Below are 24048 nucleotides of genomic sequence, written 5' to 3'. Positions count from 1 at the left end.
TGGGCCCCTTCGGACGCGGAGCCAGAGCCTGGGGTGCGGTCAGCGCCCGCCTGTGAAGTGCCGGGGTGCGTGGCGGGAGCTGGCTTTCCCTCCCTGAGCCCCACGGGTTTTGGCCTCATTTCTTTCTTTCTTTTTCTTCCCACTTTTCTTCTCTTCGGAAGTGTGCCCCAGGCCAGGCTCTGCGGGTAAATCTAGGGGCCTGGGCCAGACCGACTCCGGCTTTGCTCCGGCCCCTGGTTCAGGGGCCCTTGTCCACCCCATTCCCTCTCCAGGATTAGGATGACATTCAGCAGCATGGAAATACTTCCACATCTTCCTTCCTCCCCAGTAAGCGCCAGGTCAGAGCAGAACCGGGGGTAAGGCCACTCAGAGTGCTCGCTCTGAATCCAGCGTGTGTCCACTGTCAGTCTTCAGCGGGAGTTCAGGGGTGATTCCTGCGCGAAGTTCTGCCCGTTGGGGCAGGTGGCAACTAAATTTTGGGAAGGCATTCCACCTGCAAGCTGCAGCTCCTCTCGGAGCTGTGCACAAAGACCCCGACGTCTCCCTTAACGACCAGAAAATATTGCAAGGTTGACCACAGAGATTTTGACTAAGAGCAGATTGGTTAACTGGAGGCTCTCTGCCTCCAAGATGCTCACATAGAGAGGAGCGTGGCGTGGCGTGGCGTGGGGAAAATGACTTGAGAGTCCTGAACGGAAGGCGCCTAAACTGTACTCAGCTAGAGAACGTGTGGCTGAACTTGTTCCTCTGACATTCACCCCCTTTCCGCCCACCCTCATTCCTGTCCCCCAGCTTTTCTTTTCTCCTTTTGCTTGTTCATTGGCAGCATCAGGGAAGCCCAGAGGAGCTTGTTCTCAAAAGAAGCCAAAAGGTGCCATAACTTTGAAAGGGGCCTTGGAACTCAGGAACACAAAAGAAGTGTATCTTAAAATAACATAGTGGGTAAATCGTTAAATGTGAACGATGAAACAATTCATTCAGGAAGCAGAGGTTGTTAGGTTAGATTAAAAAAAAAAAAAATCCAACTAAATGCTTTCTAAAGGGGGCACACTTTATATTCAAGGAGACAAGTAGCTTGAAAGCAGAAAGAAAAGATTTGTCACTCAAATAGCAACCAGAAGAAAGCTAGAGTGGCTACAGTTGTATCAGACAAAATAGATTTTAAAAGAAAAAATGTTACCAGAGATTAAAAGAGGGACATTTTATAATGATGGAAATGCCAATCCATCAGGAAAATATAACAGTTATAAACATGTATACAATATGACAAGAGCAACAAAATACATGAAGCAAAAACTCAAAGGAATGAAGAGAAAAACAGATAATTCAAAAATAATAGTTGGAGGCTCCAATATCTCATTGTCAATAATGTTTAGAACAACTAGGGAGAAGATCAACAAGTCAATAGAAGACTCAGACGTAACAGACATCTATGAAACATTCTATCCAACAATAGTAGAATACACATTCTTCTCAAGTGCATATAAAACATTCTCTAGCACAGACCGTATGCTAAATCGTAAAACAAACCTCAATAAATGTAAAAGGATTGAAATAATACGAAGTATGCTCTCCAATTACAACGGAATGAAATGAGAAATCAACAGCAGGTAGAAATTTGGAAAACTCACAAATTTGTTGAAATTAAACAACACATTCCTAACTAATTAATGGGTCAAAGAAGAAATCACAGGGAAATTAGAAAACACTTGGAGATGAATGAAAATGAACACACAATATACCAAAATTATGGGATGCAACTAAAGCAGTGCTCAGAGAGATATATAGAGCTATAAATGTCTACATTAAAAGAGAAGAAAGGTTTCAAATTAATAACCTCACCTTCACCTTAAGACACTGGAAAAGAAGAGCAAACTAAACCTAAAGCAAGAAGAAAGAAAATACCAAGTGTTGACAAGGATGTGGAAAAACTGGAACCCAAATACACTGCTGATGGGAATGTAAACTGATGTACCACTTTGGAAAACAGTCTGGCGGTTCCTCAAATAATTAAACATAGTCACCATCTGACCCAGCAATTCCACTCTTAGATATATTCCTAAGCAAAATGAAATAATGTCCATGCAAATAACTTGTACATGAATAAACAAAATGTGGTATATCTGTTCAATGGAATATTACTTGGCTCTGAAAAGGAACGAAGTACCGACACATGCTACAACAGATAAACCATGAAAACACTCTGCTAAGTGAAAGAAGCCAGTCACAGAAGACCACATATACGATTCCATTTACATGAAATGTCCAGAATAGGAAAATTTATAGGGACAGATAGTACATTAGTGGTTGGTCAGGACTGGAAGTGATGAAGGTAGAAGGTGACAACTAAAGGGCATGATTTCTTCTTGAGGTGATGAAATGTTCTAAAATTGACAGTGGTGATGCTTGCACAGCTCTGGGATTATACTAAAATCCACTGAATTAGACTCTCTAAATGGGTATGTGTATGGCATGTGAACTATCTATCAATAAAGCTGTTTTAAAAAATAATATAGTGGGAAGAGAAAACCCTGGCAACTTTGAAATCTTTCCTCAGACTCTGCCAGTTCATTTTAGCTGACAACTCTTATAAATTCAATACTCACAACGTTATAAATACCCACCACCTTTGTCAGCTTCTCCTTTCTATGTTCCTCTTCCCAACCCACACACACACAGCCCATTATCTGTCACTTGAGAAATTAAACACTGGGATAAAGACAGAGTCTTCTTGTAGCTGGAAGGTGAGTTTTAGAAAGCAGTGGGACATCAGGCAGAGATGTAAACCGAACAGTGGAAAAATCAGGGCTGAAACAGCTAAGGATGGTGCAAGAGGTGGGGTAGGCAGGCGAGAAGGGCTCCATGGGGTCTCGGTGCCCCAGCTAATACCCTGACTTCTGAGCTGAGAACAGGGCCAGGTTGCTCCCTTACCGACAGGGGCCAGCTGATACAGGTAAGCACGCGGTAGAGGCGGAAGAGGTGGACCAGGTAGAAGGCGAGGATCATTATCAAGTTGCAAATGGTGACCACTTCAAAGTATCTGTAGGCACTTTGGCTGATCCATGGAGAGCTCCTCACGCAGATGAAGGCAATCAGCAGGGTGACCTGAGACATAAACACAGACACATCAGAGAAATACCCACCCAAGACAGGCTCCTGGGGAACAAATAGCAAGAAATAACAGAAGCCCAAACAACAACAGAAAATTGATCAACTGCTACAATTCGGGATACTTGCCCACACATTGGCTGGAAGAGTACAATTTCCTGTAGCACAAGCTTTTAAAATACATGCTGCTCGTGAATGCTAAGAACAGCTGAGAGTGACTGTCCTTTGGTCTGTTACATTGTGCTTTTAGGATGCCTCCTTGGAGAGAGGGCAGGAACGTGGGAAAACAGCCAAGCAGAACCATTCCCTTTATTTGCTGGACCTCCACAGAGCAAAGACACAGTCACTGTGATAATGCACCTTGGGTTTGCATATTAGGTTGAGCTGGAGGAAGCTGCCAACATCTGACTGTTTAGACCCACGAAGATGGCGATCCATGGGTTGCACTCTATCAGTTGGCAGACAATAGTTACTGTTTACTGAAGCCTGAAATACAGGGTCTCATGGATGCCTCACAGAGCTCTGCCAGGTAGATGAAATCACCCCCATGTTCATATGGGGAAACTGAGGCACATAGGTTCAATAATTAGCCCAAGGCTACCCAGCTTGTAAGCAACAGAAGTGGGACTGGAACCCAAGTCTATCTGACTCGGGGGACCATGTTCCTCTGTGTCAGATGCAGTTTTGCCTTTTAAAAACGGAAGCTGAGGAAGGTGAATGTCCCATGAAGTGTGTAAGAATCCTGGTAATGAGGTGCTGCTCGGTCACCACTGGGCGGGTGGTAAGAACTCACTTGCTAAGTGTGTTGTTGCAGGAATGAATGAATGAATGAATGAATGAATGAACAAGCAAATGAATGAGCAGAATTAATAAATTAATGACCTAGTGATGGGTTAACAGGTCAGGCAAATTATTAGCAGCGTATGACTACTACGGGAGAGAAGATTCTGGGTTTTGGGGAAGGCCACTCAGAGAGATAAATTCCTGTCCACTCTACAGAGGGAATAAACCAGTAACATACGTGTTACATGTATGTCAAATCTTAGGGTCTACTTTAAAAGCACAACTAATTTAGGACAAAAATTATTTTACGCTGCCCCTTTCCTACAGAACGGCGATTCTCAAAGGGCGTGTGTGTGAGATTGTGTGTCCGCTGGCAATGTCTGCAGACGTTTTTGGTTGTCACACTGTGGTGGTGGGGATGCTATTGGCAGAGTGCCGAGGCCATGAGTGCTGCTATACACCCCACAATGCACAGGACAGCCCCTGTAAAGAGCACAGTCTGGTCTCCTAAGTGGCCCAGGCTGTGGCGCCGCTGTGGAGAAACCTGCTGTAGGAAATGTGGGTCTGTAATGAGAATTAAACCACAACATGGATCTAACGGTGGTTAAAGTCAATGCTAAGAGTGCTCATTTCTAAAGCCCCTCATTTCGGGTTACTACCAAGGTCCTCAGCAACAGGCACAACAGCTGGAAAAAGAACTCCCGGCTTGAGGCTTGGAGCGGACATGAAGAAAGCTCTGCTCAACAGGTCACAGCAGAAGAGTGCGGTTGACAAGAAGGGACCCTCAACACTGGTGCATTTCCCTTTGCTAATGAGCAGCGCATTTTCATGTTCTCGGTTCCTCTCCAGCCCATCAGCCATGGCGACAGAATGATTCATGCCTTGAGCTTGTTGCAAAGCTTGGCTTCACTCAGGAGCACATGGTGGCCAGGGCTCTGCTGCATTGTGAGTCCCCAGACTCAGGCCTCCTCCGTCTGGGCGTCGACGGGCCTCAGTCCTACACCGACCCCCTCACTCGCTGCGGCATTTTATTCAAGGCCTGCCTTACAATGCACACAATCCAGCATCAGGCAGTGGGATGAAGTTCTGCACCTAATTTAGTGCAAAGATTAGAATAATTCTTACAGCCCTTCATCTGTGACAGGGTGGTGACACAGAGATATGGGAGTTTCCCAGTGACCAAAAGGGGCTCCAGCAGGTCTCCCCCTGAGCAGGCCTGGCCTCTCCATGCCCTCGCCAAGTCTGGGCCACTGAGTGTGCCTGTGTCTGGCTGAAGCTGGCAGGTCACCCGACCCCAACCTCTTGCAAGAGTTTTCATTCGGACCTTGGAATAATGTTTCCGCGAGAGAGACAGGCAGCAGGAGGGGGAAGTGAGGGATGAAAGGCAACAGCAAAAAGTCTCAGGCCCAACTCTAAGAGGCTTTTCTGGAAAAGACCAGGAGCTGAAAGCCAGGTGTGTTCAAAAAGTCAGAGACGTAAATGATGAGACTCAGGGTTGGAAATTGCGTGGAGATGTACGTAGGCCCATAAATGACTTTGCTTGGCAGTGGGCAGGCAGGAAGAAGAATGTGAAATGTTCCCAACTTTGGCTGAATTCTGCCCTGGGGTGTAGACAAATTTACCCCCACCTCCCCATTAAAGCTCCCACTAGTCATCACCAGGAAACAGCCCTGGTGCCATCACAGTAACACCCACTGAGAGAGAGAACCCTCACCCTGTCTTCCTCCCCCCACCCCATCCCACCCAGCAACATCAGACTTGTGCTACAGGTTTCTTTCCACCTTCTCACACCCCGCACCTAGTTTTGTTCTGTATTAAAATACAAAACTGCCATAGAAAACACAAGGGAGGGGAATCATCCAGGAAACCTATGTCAGGGGCCCTCAGGTCCAGGCCCCGAGCAGCCAGGTAATGTACCGGTTTCTGAATCCAACCCTGCGGCAGTCACTGCGGTAAGCTAAAGAGCAGAGCCTGCTCGCTCGTGCTGGGAGTGTTTGTGGAAGGCCATGTACGAAGCTGTGAACAGTGGTTGCTTCTGGGGAGGAGAATGAATTATGTAGTGGTTTAGAAAATTCGCTTATTTTGTTCTTTGGTATTATAAAGATCACATATTAAGTTGTAAAATAGCTTTTTTTTTTTTTTAAATGCCATGTCTTGGAGATCATTAATGGCACATATATACAGATCAACCTTTTTTTTTTTTTAATTTATCTTTACTGATTTTAGAGAGAGGGAGAGGGAGAGAGAGAGAGAAACATCAATGATGAGTCATCACTGATCAGTTGCCTCCTGCATGCCCCCTGCTGGGGATGGAGCCTGCAACCTGGGCATGTGCCCTGACCGGGAATCAAACCACGATCTCCTGGATCCTAGGTCGATGCTCACCCGCTGAGCCACACCCGGCTGGGTTACCCCTTTCTTTAAATTGGCTGCAGCTTCATTTGACCCAGGCCTTCTCAGCCTGAGCACTAGTGACATTTGGGGCTGTCTCATAGGATGTTTAGCAGATAGGAGTGACAACCAAAAATGTCTCCAGACATCGTCAAAAGGTCCTCAGGCTGCGAATCACTACTTTAGACAGTCTTTTATTAACAGGCGTTTATCACATCTCCAGTTTCTTACAAATACAGACAATTTTGCAAATATTCTTAGACACACTTCTTCGTATATGTGTGCACATTTCTGTATGAAGATTCCTGGAAGGGAAATTACCAAGTGAAAGCATATTTAAGATTTTGATGTTTGCTGCCAAAACGCTATCCAAAAAAGATATGAGTTTACCTGAATAGGAAATCTTGCCAAACAGATTATTATCAGTGTTTAAAAAAATGAAAACAGCCCTGGCTGGTGCATCATGGGTCACTGGAACAACAAATCGATGTTCCTCTCTTTCTCTCTCTCAAATAAAAAAAAGAAAGAAAATACTATCTTCTTAATCTTCATTTCCCTGATTACTAGTTAGTTGAATATCTTTTCATATGTTTATAGGTTGTTGCCTGTTCATATTCTTGGCCTATTTTACTATTATTTGTATTTTTATTATGGATTTTAAGAACTCTTTATATTCTGAATACTAACCTATTATCTTTATACATATTACAAATAATTCTCTCAGTCCCTCATTTGCCTTTATTTTCAGTCTTTCATTTTACCAAAGTTTAACTTTTGCATATGTTTGTAGTTTTCCATAATGAAAAAGTTAAAATATATAATGCCCAATAAGCTCAGAGAAATAACTAACTGCCATAAGGAGGGGAGAAGAGGGGGGAAATGAATTGAGATTTGTAGTCATTGCTCTTACCATCAAGGCACGAGTGGAAGTTATTTTTAGTTTTAGACTATAAAGGAGGAAATGCATTTTGCGAGCAATTCAGGTAGTGTGACACCACGGGGCTTCATCCAAGACCAGACAATGATTCTTGGTTCCTTCCAAAACCCAAATGAAAGGGCAACAGAGGTCACGTCCTGACCACAGCCAGACCGAGAGAGGAGGTTTTACAGTCACAAAAGTCACCAGGGCCAACACCAGTGCAGAGACTCAGGCACAGTGTGTCTGGTGCACACCAGTGTAGGAGTGGGGCCACAGGGCCATGGGTGGGCCACAGGTGGACAGCTGTTGCTTGTAGCTTCCCCAAAGGTGGTGCAAGGGGAGCTGAACACAACTCGTCTGACTCTGCAAAGGACAGAAGGAACATTCTGCTTTGTTTTTCTTAATCTCCACCTGAGGATATTTTTCCATTGATTTTTAGAGAGTGGAGGGGGGGGGAGAGAGAGAGAGGGAGAGAGAGAGAGAAAACACCTCTCAGGCAGGCCTCCAGGTACAGCCCCCAAGTGGGCATCTTCTCTCTAGTCCCTGCCACATGTTCTGGGACTGAGCACTACTTCTCATGTCACACTCTCCACAGGGAGCAGCCCTGTGTTTCCCAATATGGCCACAGCAACATTTCCATCTCACATACTCTTCCAGAACCTCCTGCTGCTCATCAAGAAGCAGAATCTATTTCCCCTCCTCGAGAACCAGGGCAGCCTCGGTGGCCACCAAGAGCGTGGTGAACATGACACTGCATGACTCCCAACACTAGGTCCTAGACCTCGATGCAGCTTCCCCTGGCCCTGTCTCGGGGCGCTCACCCTGGGAACCATCCCACCATGCTATGAGGAAGCGTGGATCACTTGGAGAGGCCACATGTAGATGTCTTGCCAACAGCCCCAGCTACTATCCACTGTGACACGTGCACAAGTGAGCCTTCAGCCCTGTCCAGCCCAGCTTCCAAGTCTTCCCAGCCGAGGCCCAGAGCCAAGCCCTCCTCCCTGGCCAAATTCCTGACCCACAGAATCTGCGAGCATAATACTGGCCGCTTTACACCACTACGTTTTGCGGTAATTTGATTCTGCAACCATAGTACCTGGAGCAGGCACTTCAACAAAAACAGGTCCCACTTGGTCTGTTTTGAAAGTAGCACATGAATTGTTCTGGGTTTCATGTTTTCATTCTCTGCACAGAGAGGCTATGCGTTCTGTCCAGAGGGCAGTGATGAGCCCAGGTGAGAGATAACATCTGTGGCCTGCACCTGCGACTCTGTCTTAAACATGTCCCCTCAGCAGAGATGCTCGTGGGGCAGGCTCAGCTGGAAGGCACCTGTCGCCTCTGAGAACACTGTCCCTAACGATCATATAACGAAACCCCGCCGTGGTGGAGACGACTCGAGAATCCCCACTTCCATCCTGTATCACTGAGTGGATGCTCATCTCGACTCCTCGGCAGCCTAGAGGCGCCGATGGGGCTGAAACTGCTGAGGCGGGGGCTCCGAGCATGCTGTAGGTGGGGGGGTAAGGAAGACAAGAACGGCTGCCTTGGCATTCTCCCAGCCTCACCCCTGGGCAGCTCAGCCTGGAAGAATCATTTATTGATGCTTCCTGGTAAGATTCCATTTGAAAAGATCCTACCACCAACTATAGCTACACATTGATTTTCTTTCATACCGCCTAATGTGTCCTTTGTGATGTCAGCCTCTCACCACTTTTCTCCACTCAAGCCACTAGCCTGCTGGTCCCAAAAGGAGAAAAGACAGTGCTGAGTCACTCTAGTTACTCCAGCTGAACCCAGCCCAGCTCAGACGACAGAAGCCAACCCCCAGACATGGAAGCAAGCCTAGTTCATGTGACTTCAGTCATGTGAACGACAGACACTTATTGTTGTATGCCACCAAGGTTTTATGACTATTTATTATGCAGCGAAAGCTAACTGCTACATCAGAATTTTCCTGGTTTCCCAGTCAGGCCCCCCTTGGTTTTTAAAGTGGAAAGAAGAATAAAGTTATTTACTCAATGGTTATTTATTGAGTACCCTTAGAACTAGTGATTTAAGGCTACATTGGTTTCCATTTTGCCAGAGACAATCCTAAAGAAACCTTGATTGCATGAGACATAGCGATGCTGCTCAGGACCTTGGCCACTATCCTGGGGAAATAAAAACAAGGAGAAGCTGCGGGGCCAGTCTCAGCAGGAGGGCCTGGCATCCAGCCCTCGGCATGTGCCAGAAGTTGGCACCAGTTGAATTTGAGAATGTGGGTGTGGGATGCCTTGATTAAAAACCCAGGCAGCATAATGCCAAATCAGTGCCAGCTCGGGGAAGAAGAAATTAGTCTGGGATAAAAAATGACAGCAAATACACAACCATTAAGGGCTTGTAAGCGTGTGTCACTGATGGAAAACCGCAGTAGTTAAGGATGCGTGCTTGCCATATGGTACCCAGGGCGGGGCGGAGAAGGAAGTTAGACTGTCGGCCAAAGGCTGGCCTCCGATCAGAATAAGGAAGGCTGAGTGGGAGCATAAAGCATGGCTAGGGCCCCCGTAGGTCAAACAGTCATTTCACAAACACGGTGACTAGTGGGCCAGTTAACCTCCCTGGGCCTCAGTTTCCTCACCTTTAAATGGGGATACTAACGAAACCAACCACACAGAGTGGACATGAGGATTAAATGAGCTGATTTGGGCACAATATTTAGAACAGCCTGGTACTGCTCTAGTAAATGCTCAACCAGTGTTAGGTATTAAAACTCCTTTCAGAGTTATTCTGGGAAGAGCAGCACGGGAAACGTTTGAGCAGCTCTTAGCACAGAGTAGCACTTAATCTTCTAAGTGCAGCGAGTTGTCACCAGGAGACGAGCACAATATAAGGACGGCTCAGACACAGGCCCTGTCCTAAAGGGTAAGGAGCTTCAGACACAAGTTCCTTAAAAGAAAATGGGCCCTGGCAGGTTTGGCTCAGTGGTTAGAGCATCGGCCCTCAGACTGAAGGGTCCTGGGTTTGCTTCCGGCCAAGGGCATGTACCTCGGTTGCAGGCTTGAACCCTGGCCCTGGTTGGGGCGCGTGTGGGAGGCAACCAATCGGTGTCTCTCTCACATCCATGTTTCTCTCTCTCTCTCTCTCTCCCCCTTCCACTCTCTCTAAAAATCAATGGAAAAATATCCTCTGGTAAGGATTAAAAAAAGAAAAAGGAAATGGGCTGAACACCGTCAGGGAGGTACAATCTCTGAGAAGGATGCTTCGAGGAGGCAGGAGGCCCGGGGTGGTGCAGAGGTGGCCCTGGTGTGGATTTGAACATACACAGAATGAAAAACGGAGGCTTCTAGCAGAGGGAACACGGCAGAAGGCACAGGGGTGGAAAAACACAGGGCATGTTTGGGAACCGGGGAGCTGCCCGTTTTAGGCAAACCCTACATGCGTGTGAAGGGGGACGATGGGACCAAAGATGGCAGGGAGCCGCGGGGCATCAGCTTCCAGGCTGAGAAAGTTGACATTATTGGCGGGCAAAGGGGAGCCAGTGAAGGTTATTGAGTGGAAAAGAGCCTTAGGCAGAATTTCGCTTTTGGAAAATTAATGTCCAGGTGGACGGGAGATGGGGAGAAGAGACTCAGGGGTCAGTTAGGAGGAGGCGGTGTCAGTCCTAGCAAGGGAATGAAGACAGGAATGAAGCACCAGCCAGAGGGGTGGGGGAGGAGAGGAGTAGGCAGGGGGGGCAGCAGGGGGCATGGATGTTCCGGGGCAGCCTCCAGGGATCCAGGCTGCATGGTGATGTAGGGAATAGACCGCCCCTCGCCCGCGCGAGCACACACACACACCAGGTCCCTGCAGCTAGTGGGGCCACCAGAAAGCTCCCCTTGCTCAGCAGGGAGGCAGCTGCCTCAGATTCCTCAGACTGCCGACAGCTTGCTCAGAATGAGCTGGCAATTCCATGTGTCCAAACATTTCCACATACAAAACCACTGATTAAAGAAAAACGCACCAGGCGTCACCCCTTCTACAGGCCATTGGTGTCCCCCTCTCCTGCTCTTGGACCCAGTTCTGGAGAACAGATCCCAGAGAGGTACTATCCCACTTGCCCTCGGGCTTGCCCATGCTTCTGGGGAGCAGAAAGCCAGCCGTGGTGACAGAACAGACCTCGGGGCTGTGGGGTGGATGCCTTGCCCCATTCTTCCTCCCTCCTCCAGCTTCCTTGTCCTCAGTTCAAAGGCATGATCACTGTGACCTGACCTGTGCCCCCAGGTTCAGCGAAGTCACTTCAGGAGGAAGGCACTAAGCAGGCCCTTCTCTGAGGGCTACACTCCCCTTTGCACTCTCACTGTTGAGTCACCTGAGTGACAGTAAAAAAACAAAGACTTGCCTTCAGAAAGTTCCCCGCCCCCTTGGCCTTCACTTATTAAAAATAACCTGGTAGGGCTGGACTGGGGCGCTCCCTGCATTTCCCCTTACCCCACCCCTGCATTTCCCCTCACCTCGCCTGCAGGGTCACCCTGGGGCAGCCTTAGCCACCTGGTGGTAAGACAAAGGGGGCCTTTCAGTCCCCTGGAAGCAGCCCTGCTTCTGCCCAGGCCTGGATGCCTTTGGAGGAAGCAGGGAAGGCATGAACAAAAGGCTCATCCTAAACAAAGCCTCCTCTCATGCACCTGCTCAGGGGAACTGGACCACCTGGATAAATCCAACACAAATTCACTGTCCTCCTGGGAGACAGACACTTAGCAGGACCTCAATAAGGTAAGACAGATCAACCTGGATCTAGCTACTGGACTCAAATCCTTCTTCTCCAATCCTGTTTCTGAACTGAGTTTCATAACGTCATGCTTTTTAACATGTGAGTGGAAATGAGAAACAGGTAAAGCCAAAAAGAACAGCCACCACAGGGTGAGGAAGAGAGGGAAGGATTCAGAATAATGCACACTAGACTCTTAGTATATGACTGTCTTGAGGGGAAGGACTGAAAGTGGGCTGGGTCTTTAGCAAGCTCAGGGATAAACTCTTTCCAGGCTATCAGAAATCCTCAACAAAATATTAGTACATTGAATCCAACAGTATATTAAAAAATGTAAATGCATAATAAGTAACTAAAGTTTATTCCAAGAACACACGGCTGGTTCAACATTTGAACATCAGTGTATGCACCATATTAACACACCAAAGAAGAAAAATAAAACATTCATGTCAATATTGCTGCAGAAAAAGCATTTGACAAAATTCAATACCCATTCATGATAAAAACTTTCAGCAAACTAGGATAGCAGGGAATGACTTTAACCTGACAAAGATCATCTATAAAAAAATCTTTAGCTAGCATCACATTCCTGGTGAGACCACATGCTTTACCCCTAAGACAGGGAACAATGAAAGGATGTCCCTGCTCACTGCTCCCATTCAACATACTTCCAGAAGTTGAAATAAGGTAAGAAAGAGAAATAAAAGGAACACAGATTGAAAAGGAAAAAACAAGACGTTTTTATTTATAGACAGCATGATTACCTGTGAAGAAAATCCCAAAGGATCTACAGAAAAAGATCCAAGGACTAACAAATGAGTTCAATAAATGCAAGCCCAATATAAAAAAATCAACTGTTTCTATATATTAGCAATACACTGAAATTAAACATTGGAACTAGATAGGATTATTTACAGTAGCTGCCAAAAAGGGGGGAAATAGTTCATAGGTTTATATCTAACTTTGTAGAATGCTGAAAACTACAAGATACCGAGGAAAGAAATCAAAGAAGACCTAAATAAAAGGAGAGGTATACAATGTTCATGGATTGGAACGTGCAATATTGTCAACATGTCAGTTGTCCCCAAATTGATATACAGATTCAACATAATCCAAATAAAATCCCAGCAGGCTTTTTTGAGTAGATATTGCCAAGCTGACTCTAAAATGTATATGGAAAGGCAAGGGGGTTACAAGGTGGGGACAAGGGTTGATTACACAGTGACAGCACAGGGGCACTTGGGGGGTGGTGAAGCTGTTCTGTATCACACTGTTGATAGACACATGGGTCTATGCATTCGCCAAAATGCAGAGGACTGTCCTAAAAGTTGTGACACTAGCTGTGGTGATGGTGGCGCATATTCTGTGGATATGTTTAAAAGCACTGAACTGTATACTTTAAATGGATGAACTGTATAGTGTGTGACTTATTTAACAACAAAGCTGTTATCAAGAAAAACTTTTTAAAAAATAACCCAAAAAAGTTAAAAAAAAAAAAAAAAGGCATCAGAGGTGGTCCAATGTTACTGTCAAACCACAGAGTGAGAGGTTATGGAGATAAGATAGATAAAATGAAATTCAGAGGTCCCAGCCCTCACTACACTATGTAAAAACCTCACTGTGGCATTTCCACAGGGGTTTTTCAGAACTCTGACTTTCTCTGCCCTAAAATTTCTTGATGCAAACAGAAAAACCTCTAGAAAAGCCCCTTATGTAGGAATGGCACAGCCCCCTAAACTCACAGTTCATCTACACCAGTGCCTCGGCTTTTCTGAACTTGCCAAGCAATTCATACTCTGACCCTGTACACTCATGCATATATGTACATATATAATGACCAGAACCGTGATCTTGAAAATTTCCCTCCTACTTTATTAGAGATAAACTTGAGACCAAGAAAAGGGACATGATTTATCCAGGGTTACTCAGCTGATGGGTAGCAGAGGCAAGAGCCAGCTCAATGCCTTTCTGCTTGGTCAAAACTATGAGCTTGGCACATACTGCAGCTCTACCCTTGATAGCTAAATGCAAAATAAAATGTCCACAATATTCTGAATGAAGGCGGGTTCTCTCCCCATTCAGACACTGACCTGTGCCAATCTACCATTCCTATCAAAAGGACCAGTGCAGACTCTTAGAAATCGGATGAGACACGTGAGGGGAAGCGGATGAAGGTCTTGTAGGCAACACAACTATCACGAACACTGAGACATCCAATTGACTTCCAAGGAAAATATTAAAGATGAAAGCTCTCACTAGGACACGGGAAGGACGTAACAGTAACAACTAACGTTTACTCAGAGCGCAAATACTTGCTTTATAATAGTTTCCAATCATTATAATCTTATAATGGTCAGTGAATTGGTTCATTCGCTTGTTCTCATGACGTTACTGTCCCCAATGGACCATATTCATGCTGCAAATGAGAAATTATTTTGAAACCAACATTTACATCCTATAAGTGAATAAACCCATCCCTCAGAATTTCTCTTAAGGAAAATAGCTCTAGTCAGAAGAAAGCTCTACCATGCAATCTAAACCGAGGCTGGCAATTTTTCTTGGTAAAGAACCAGAGAGTAAATGTTTCAGGGTTTGAGGGACATATAATCACTATTTGCAACGACTCAACTCTGCAATGTAGTGCGAAAGTAGCCACATGCGATACATTACCGAATGGGTTTGGCTGTGTACCAGTAAAGTTTTATTTAAAAAAACAAAACAAAAACAGCTGGCAGGCCAAATTTGGACAGAAAGCTATAGTCTGCCAACTCCTGCAAATGTTCAGTGTAATATCATTTATAGTAGTAGCTAAAAGATCAAAAACAACCCTCATGTTTGAAAGTGAATGGTTATTAAAGAATATCCACTTGGATGATCGCACATATTATGCACATTTATGAAGATTCTAGAGCAACAGAGACGTGCTACTAACAATTTTATAATAAAACAGTAAGAGGGAAGCAGAATCCATGACTGTAGTCAGTAGGATTACAGCCCTGCAAACTTCTATGCACTTACACGAGGATCCAACTAAAACATTGGTGGAATTTGTGCAATGGTGGGCCATGTGTGATTTTTGTTTTTAAATACTTTTTTTTTAAATCTAATTATGTTAATGTTGCTCTAATCATATTTGTGTAATAATATAAAGTCTCAGAAATGAAATGCTAACCCTATAGAAGGCCTTCAGTGAAAAACCCAGATGAAGGAGGTAAGTTAACATGCTCATTGCATCATTCTTTCCTCCGGCAGTTCCTGTGAGACACTTGACAATGACAGAGACGTTGTCAAAGCCTCATAGAACCTCTATTAACTTACTTCTGTGGCTAACAGCTCTCCCACACTCCACCGCTACTAAAAAGCCCATTTTGTGAACTCGCCAAGAAATTTCAAACTCGCTACCTTCTCTGTAGCTCTGGGCCTTTCTTTGCACAGGAGGAGGGCCTCCAGAATACTCATACAGCCTTTTCCTCCTGCCCTGTCCCCTCCCATGCCCAGGTCTCAGCCTGAAGTTCCCCTGCCCAGGAAGGCCTGACCACAGCCTGGGGAGGACTCCTGTTATCTGTGCTCACAGCACCCTCTGCTTCTTCCTTCTTGATGCTCGGCCCTGTTGCACTAACCACACTTCACTGATTCACAGATTCTCATTCTTGCATGTTTTTACTTCCCTCAACGCAGGGGTGGATCCTACAGTGGCTGCCGGCAAGACCGGAGAGCAGTTGTGGGCTTAGTTACCACCGCCTGCCATATGCCAATGTTCAGTGTGCCAGCATCAAAACCTGCAGAGTGGGTGTCAGCAAGGGAGAAAATCCCGGAGCCAGGGTGGAGCACTCTGCGAAGCCCTGGAAAGCAGAGCGGTGTGGGGTTGAGATGGGGGGATGGCGAATCAGGCCTGTTTAGTATCATTCCCCAAAAGGAGGTCCAAAGGCGTTGCTCACACTCTTGATGGCACTGAGATGACAGTGTGTAAAAACACATTAAAAAAAAGGAATTTAGGCCCTGGCCCTGTGCGGCTCAGTTGGTTGAGTGTTGTCCCATGCACCAAAAGGTCGCCAGTTCGATTCCCAGTCCGGGCACATGCCTGGATTGTGGGCTTGATCCCCAGTAGGGGGCGTGCAGGAGGCAGCCAATCGATGTTTCTCACATGGATGTTTTTCTCTCTCCCCCTCTCCCTTACCTCTCTCTAAAATCAATATAAAAACATTTTTTTTTAAAAAAAAGGAATTTAGGAGGGCTCTGATTGTAAAAAGTTTTAAGGATATCTTAACCAATTTCTTTTCCTTCACCAAATTTCCTTTATATGTATTCATAAGAATATATAAAAATCTCCATTTAATTAAGTCTGAAAGACCTCTTTCAATAATCATAAAATAAAAATTCTAAATGGTAAAATAGACTTGTGATCATATCATTAAAAACACTTCCTTCCTTCCTTAGCAGTGGCTAAAACAGTGGTGCCTTAGAGGTGATGAAACACCACACTTGTTTAGTGTTGAGACTTTTCAGTCACAGGCGAGTGTCCAGACCTGCTTTGCTCACTGCTGTACCCCCAGCAGCTGGCACAGGGCTGGGACAGAGTAGGCACTAAATAAATATCTGAAGAAAGAACTTGAAGTAGCCTTGGCCAGGCAAAGAGACATGACAAGGACCACACCAAAGGGTTAGTTCCTGAGCCAGAAATAGAAATCCAAAAGTGAGCTGGCCCTGTCTGGCACTCGATTCTTTTAGCCTTTAATCCAATACAGTAATGCCACTATTCAGTGTTTTCTGGTGTTGTTTTAAATGAGGCACCCTGTCCTGACAGCTTGACAAACTGATAGACACTTCTCTCATCCCTCCACTTGTCTGTTTACCTTGGCGTAGGAACCTGCTGTTTTGACTGAGAGAGTGGAAAGCTGTCAACTCAACTGGATAAAAAAGAAAGGTGTGCTCACGTTGGCAGCCAGTGCAGAAACCGTATCTTTCTCAGAAACTGTGGCTGGGCATCCCACTGTCTCCTTGCTGGGGGCCCACCTGCACCTTCTCCCTGCCTTTGCTCAGAGACTCCCCGCTTCCCAGCCTGCAAGCCTGAAGTGATGCGCTCTGGGTCCTGTAGTACATTCTGGGCCTGGCAACAGAGGCCCTTCTGCAGCTGGGCCCACACCACACAACGCAGGAGGCACCTCCCAACACGGCATTATTGTGTCTTCTGAGGAAGATCCAAGTTGCCCAAGCCCTTCACCCAGGTTGACTTTATATATATGATTTTTTTAGGGAAAGAGGAAGGGAGAGGGAGAAACATCGACGTGAGAATGAAACATCAATCAGCTGCCTCCTGCACGCCCCCCTACTGGGGACTGAGCCCACAACCCGGGCATGCGCCTTGACCGAGAATCAAACCGGCAACCTTTCGGTACACATGATGCTCAACTAACTGAGCCACACTGGCCAGGGCAGGCGGACTTTTTTGAAAGGAGTGCGGTTACCAGATGCTTTGGCAAAGAAAATAAGCTTTGATTGATTGATTCATTCATAAAATTAAAAAAAAAAAAAAGATTATGAGTGCCTTCTATGTTCCAGGCAACACCCTAGGAACCGAGAGCCCCGTGGGGACCCAGACAGAAAGGTCACTGTCCTATCCCAGTCCAGGTCCTGGTGGTGAAGACCCACCACAAATGAGTAACAAAGTCCTGAACATGGGGATTTCAGCTAGAGAACGGCTGTGAAGAAATCAGAGCTGGACAACAGGATAGGGTGGGGGTGGTGTCGGTGGAGTTAGGAGGACAATTTTAGACTGGGGGGGTCAGGGAAGGCCCTCAGAGGAAGACAGGAAGCAGCCCAGCAGGGAAGCAGGCAGTCTCTAGACCTGGGTTTGTTTCTGTTTCCTGATCGTCAAATATAAAAAAATAGGGTCTTGGAGTCCTCTGCATACACCTGACAGAAGAGTAGAGAATCCTGCCTCTTAAAAGCCTCAGAAAGGAAGTGGCAGGACCCCGTCCACAATCACTCCATTGGGGAGAACTGGTCGCAGGGCCTCGCTCACACACAAAGGCTGCAGGACGTGTCTGTCTGCACAGAGGTCAACCAGAAACAAGCCCACACTGTGAAAGAGGGGGCGTGAGTTCTGGGGTGACAGATAAATCTCTCTCCCATCAAGTTGGCCACGCACGGCAGTATCTGGCTGCATAATTACTGTGAGTGCTAATGCTTGACAAGATATATGCAAAATAATAGTACCTAAATGACAGGGCTGCTGTGAGAATTAAATGAGGTTAATTCATGTCAAGTTCATGCAACAGGACTTGGTAAGGTGATAAAGCCTCAATAATTTTTAGCAATTGTCCCAAGGATGTAACACTTGGGCTAAGTAGTTCTTCTGGTTCTTGTTTTTTAAATAAGGCATGCTGTTAAGCTCAACTTGAACTATTAACTAACTTCAGATAGGAAGTCTGCAAAAGGGACTTTTGTGAAAACAAAAGCACCAAAATCGAGACAAGGTCTGCCATGATCCAAACATGTTTTCTTTCGCCTCTGTTGTAGCTACAATATTCTGAGAGTCAGCAGGGTCCTCCAAACCAACTTTCATGTCCAGTGATGGGGCTGCTCTGTCCTGGACTCTGCACAAATATCAAGGTCATGAAGGACAAGACAGACTGAGAAGCTGTTCCAGACTGAAAGAGTTGTGAAAGAGGCATGACAACTGAGTGTGACCCGGGATGAGATCCTAGACCAGAGAAAGGACATTAGTGGGTCAACTGGTGAAATCTGAATAAGGCGGGTGGATTAGATAACAGCACCGGTGTCGTTTATTTCCTGATTTAGGGACCTGTCCTCTGGGTGTGTCTGAGAACATCCTTCTTAGGAAAGGCACACTGAAGTGGTTCAGAGAAAATAAATAATACATATATAAACCAAAAAAGATTCAACAAATGTAGAAAATGTTAACAACTGGAGAACCTGGGGGAAGGATACATGGGGAGTTCTTTGTACTGTTTCTGCAATCAATCTGGAATGATTTATAAATAAAAAGTCACACAAGTGTATATGTATAATTTAGAGACTTAAATCACTGGGAAACTCTACAAACATTTAAAAAATAGTAACTATATTTAATAAGCAGCAGTAAATTAAGCAGGGCTAACATGTCCACCGTAATACATACTTTTTGAGCTGCAGTATCTTATCTTTAAAGATTCTTCTAGAATGCCCTAAGAATTGGCTGTAAGATCTCCCTATCTAATGGTTTGGGGGAACTGGGGACACTTCATTCAACGCCCATGGGAGGCCAGAAGCACGCTCCTCTGCAAAGCACTTTTCATCTTTTGCCTCCAACCTGCTGTCTGAGAATGACTCTGATGTTCTCCTCGTGTTCTTATATTTCTCTGTCTTGACATTTCTGCTTTTTTCAGCAGAAATTCAAGTATTGCTTCTCTCTTTGAATAAGCTACTAAGGAAAGAGATGGACTAAAATAAGGAAGGCTGAGGTGTGATCGCCAACCACAGTGGCAGAGGGTGGCCATCACCCCTCTGAAACTTTGTTCCTGGAAATGAACACACACTTCTAAAGTGAGAAAACATGAACCGCCTATCATCTCCTCTGCTGAAGATTTTCAGAATCAGACCACAGTGGAAACTCCTCATTTGGCTGTATGAGTTTCCTCCAGCTGCTACGACAAATTATCACCAACCTGGTGGCTTAGAACAATAAAAAATTTATCCTTTCACAGCTATGGAGGCCAGAGGTTTGAAATCAGTATCCCTGGGCTAAAATCAAGGTGTCAGCAGGATGGTGCACTCTCTCTCTCTAAGATGTCAGCAAGACAGTGTTCTCTCTCTCTCCCACCTCTAGGGAGAATCCAGTCCCTGCTTCTTCCAGCTTCCGGTGGCTGCCCTGGCATTGTGGGCTCATGGCATGTGACAGCAATCTCCATCACATCTATACATCACCATTGCCGTCTCCTCCTCTGCGTGTCACTTACAGAAACACTTGCCATTGGATTTGGGGCCCATCCAGATAATCCAGACAACGATATGTTGAAGTAACAATCACATCTATACATACAGGATTGATGTCACCATGAACTGTGACAGGAGACTTACTGTCAGCACAGAGAAGCTCATCGGGCCCAGGGAATGCATGTTATGCTGCAGTTTTTCCTCTGCCCAAAGTTTCAGCCAGTAAACAGGACACACTGCTCAATCACAGTGACACTCAGGAAACCCTTGTACACCCTACGTCACATTATCAACACAAGAGTCGGAGGTGTCTCTTTTACCTTTCCCAAGTGAAACTCACAAGAGCGTCAATAAGGCCCCATCTCTGAAATCAAGCACCCATCCTCCAGGAAACTCTCCCCCTGGTTATGGTGTTGAGGTCTTCCAACAAGTTAAATTTACACTGCCGTGACAAGGCTTGTAATTCTCCCATGAAAGGTTACGGAAATAATTTGTCTTCCTCTTGCTTTTAGTTTTCATTCGGTAAACACTGATTTGTTTTTTCCTCCCGTTTCAAAGAGGAGTTGAAAGAAATAACACGATTGTTGAAGTGGACAGCAGAAAGTAACATCGAAATCCTGTGGTCTGTCAGGCAGCTGCCTGCCACTGTAGGTCCACATGGCGCCTGGGCAGAAATTCTGATAAACCAGTTTTGCAGGTGGAAGGAGGCTGTAGTCAGGTATATCCCCAGAGTGCATCAGCGTAGATAGAGCCTCGGCGGAGATCAGATAGGCTGGAAGCAGTTCCGATGGCTCCAGAGGAACCCAAGCAGGCACTCCATTCACTGATGCAGCCACAAGAGTGCAGATCTGATGCAGGACACACGGGCTTCTAAGGGTATATGAAGTAGCTACTGCTAAGTTGCTTAAAACAGCATACGTTTATCATCTCACAGTTTCATTGGTTAGGAGCCCGGGCAGGAGTCCTCTGCTCAGGGTCCCACAAGGCTGCAGTCAATATGTTGGCCAGACTGGGTTTTCATCTGAGGCTTGGGGCCCTCTTCCCAGTTCACAGGGTTGTTGATGGAATTCAGTTCCTTGTAGCTGTAGGACTGATGTCCCCATTTTCTTACTGGCGGGTAAGCTGAGGGCTGCTCTCAGCCTCCAGACATCGCCCTTAGATGCTTGCCATGTGGCTCTCTCCCAACAAGGCAGTTTACTTGTTCAGGGCTACGAGGAGAATCTTTCCCTTTGGGAAGCACCTAGTACCTGGAGATAATCTCCTTTTGATTCAGAACCAACATATTTGGAATCTTAATTATTACATCTACAACATCCCTTTCACCTTGGCATATAACTAACATAGTTGTGGGGATGACATCCATCACCTCTGTCATATTCTATTGGTTAGAAGCAAGTCACAGGTCCTACCCACACTCAAGGGGACGGAATTACACCAGCCTGTCACTCAGTGGGAGTCACCCCACTCCTACTGTGTCTGGCTGTGTCTGCTGCAGTGGGCCAAGCTGGGAAGCTGCTCACCACACATGCAGAGATGGCACAGCGTAGTGGGAAAAGGCCAGGCCTTGGCCACACTGAGGTTCAGATGCTGGCTCCAGAAATTTAGTGGATATTTTAAACCTTGGGCAAGCTGCAAAACCTCTCAGCCTCCATTCGACCACAACAAGGGGGAAACAACACATAGAGTCTCTAGAGGGGTTAAAAAAGGCAAATGCATATAAAATCACATGACAGTAGAGCAGACACTCAAACCTTAGTTCTATATGGAGGAACTCATGACTTAAAACCTAGGATAATACAGGGGCAGGCGAAAGGAGGTTTACAGCTGTGAGTACACAAAATACAGAGCTTATTCTTATATTATTTATTATTGTATTATTTTCCACATGAACAACTGTAGTCCTACTTTTGCCACCCGGTATTAATAGTTTCTTCTTAGGCCTTCCAACAGCCCTGTGCACAACACATGAAAATGCTTGATAAACACTATGCACACACTGCCTGTTCAATACCCCAGTGAGGGGTTTTCCCCACTCCAGCTGACTTCATCTCTGGGTGAAACTGTTACTAGCACCCGAAACTGTCACATCTCATAGCACCTTTTAGATCTGCTACCGTGGGCCCACCAACAAGGAGCCAAATGGGTAAATTATGGTACAACCCCATAATGGACTCGTGTGCGGTTATCACGACATCATTTTCAAACAAGGTTTAATGACATGGAAAACTACGGTGAATTGATAATGAAAAAGAAATGACCCCAAATTGTCCTTTTATGAGCTCAAGACCTGGACTCCAACTTCCTGGCCCCAAACCCAGCTTCACTATGATTTACGCCTTTGGATAAGTTACCTAACCCCTCTGCGCCTCAGTAAAATGCAGACAGGACCTACCCATCATGAGGCTCAAATGAGGCGACACACCTAGCCCAGTGGCCGTCACCTAACTCAATGAATCACAGACGCTATCATTATTATTACTGGTACTGTTTTTATAATTTGAGAGGAAGAATTTTTTTTAAAAAGCTTTCATAAATAGCATTAGCATTGCTGCTGTCTTCTTAGGGAAATAGAGAAACCCTAAGAGAAAGAAGTGAGTAAAAACACGTGGTCATACTATATTTAGCAATTCTTTCTGCTTCCAGAAGCTTCCAATGTACTCTGTGCCCGAAAGCATTGAATTAACGGCTCCTTCTCCCCCTTGCGTTTCCCTCCTGAAGGATCGTTTTCTCCATCTTAAAGATGAGGATGACACGCTCAAGTTTCACAGCAAGGCTTTCTGTGGGCAATCTGTATAAACCACTCCACAGCTGACTTCGTTCTTTCTCTATCCATCTGTCCTTCTATCTAAAGTTAAAAAAAAAAAAAAAAAGCGTGGCTGTCCCAGGGAAAGGAAGAGTGATGTCACTGCCACTTCTGTGTAAACACAAACCAGGGGAACAGCTTTCTCTGCGGGAGGCTGAGAAGCATCTCTGTTAATGGTTCCGCCAGCCAGTGGGACGAGAGGGATGGGCCGGTGGGGAGATTCTGTCCCACCCTCCTTTCCCCTCTGGCCTGAGTGACCAGCAGCCAGCACTAGGCTCGGAGCCAGGCCGCTGATGCCAGCGGTTGCCAAGGACCCCAGCGAGGAATGCCAGAGAATGAGCAGCGGGCGAGGGAAGCACCGAGCCAAACTGGTGACAAAGAAGGCGAGCATGTGGCAGGCAGCAGGTCAGAGGGAGGCTGTCACAGTGGGCGGCATGCCTGGGCCAGCCCAGCCAGGCAGATGGCAGGGGGAGGAAACAGATGGATGTCCAGTGGCGCTGAGAGCCAGGGACCGGGGGCTGGAGGAAGGGAGCAGTGAGGCGGCCTTCCCTGACACAAGAATTCAAATAAATACACTGACCCACACGGAGAGTTTCCCCCAGCTGAGATCTAGGATGGCCCTAGAGGGTCTTAGGACCCACAGTAACGCCAGAAAACTGTGGGACTCTCTCCAGACTGACGTGGGACCACGCACACACCTACACTCCACCCTGGCCCCGGTATCCTGGCGGCCCCTTCAGCTAGTGGTGTCCTCAGTACCATCTCCTCTGAGCAGTGGTTCCCAATCTGGGGGCAGATGGTTATAGGGGTGCCCTGGAGGGGAATTCTTGCCAGTGGTTAAGAAATCCACACGCTTTGCAGCCTGAATAAATAAGGTCTTGCATCTGTGTGCCACTATCATTCTTCGAATGTTGCAAATGCTGGTGCCATGACTTAAAAACAAATGCATTTAGCCTGGCCGGTGTGGCTCAGTGGTTGAGCACCAGCCTACGGTCCAGGAGATCACGGTTCCAATCCCAGTCAGGGCACATGCCCAGGTTGTGGGCTCGATTCCCAGTACGGGGCATGCAGGAGGCAGCCGATCAATGACTCTCTCATCATAGATGTTTCTATCTCTCTCCCTCTCCCTTCCTCTCTAAACAAACAAACAAGAGACAAAAACCCCACACAAGTGCATTTAACAGCACTGTGGAATTTTCTAGCCCATCTATGCCATTGTTCCTTTTCCAAGTCACTGGACACCAAATATACTATTACAACTTAAAATATGATTCCTATCCCATTTGGCTCCTTGAAATTTCTGGATAAAGGGACACCCATGAATTTCCAGATTAAGTTAAAGAGTCGAAGCAATTGTTTAATGCCACCCTTCTCGGGAGGGCAAGA

At 46.1% G+C, this 24048-nt stretch overlaps 1 protein-coding gene across 1 annotated transcript in view; it reads right to left on the bottom strand.

The window, feature by feature from the left end:
• Positions 1-24048, bottom strand: part of CMTM7 (CKLF like MARVEL transmembrane domain containing 7) — a 34585-nt gene that overhangs the window by 4841 nt on the left and 5696 nt on the right. Inside the window, exon 2 of the mRNA XM_081159811.1 lies at positions 2932-3105. Coding sequence (XP_081015937.1) covers positions 2932-3105 — 174 coding nt within the window. The remainder of the gene's footprint in view (positions 1-2931; positions 3106-24048) is intronic.

The sequence above is a fragment of the Miniopterus schreibersii genome (assembly GCF_964146895.1).
Source record: "Miniopterus schreibersii genome assembly, chromosome: 15".
In the NCBI taxonomy this organism is placed as follows: Eukaryota; Metazoa; Chordata; class Mammalia; order Chiroptera; family Miniopteridae; genus Miniopterus; species Miniopterus schreibersii.
Note: the sequence above shows the minus strand (reverse complement) of the source record. Positions and strands in the feature narration are given on the sequence as shown.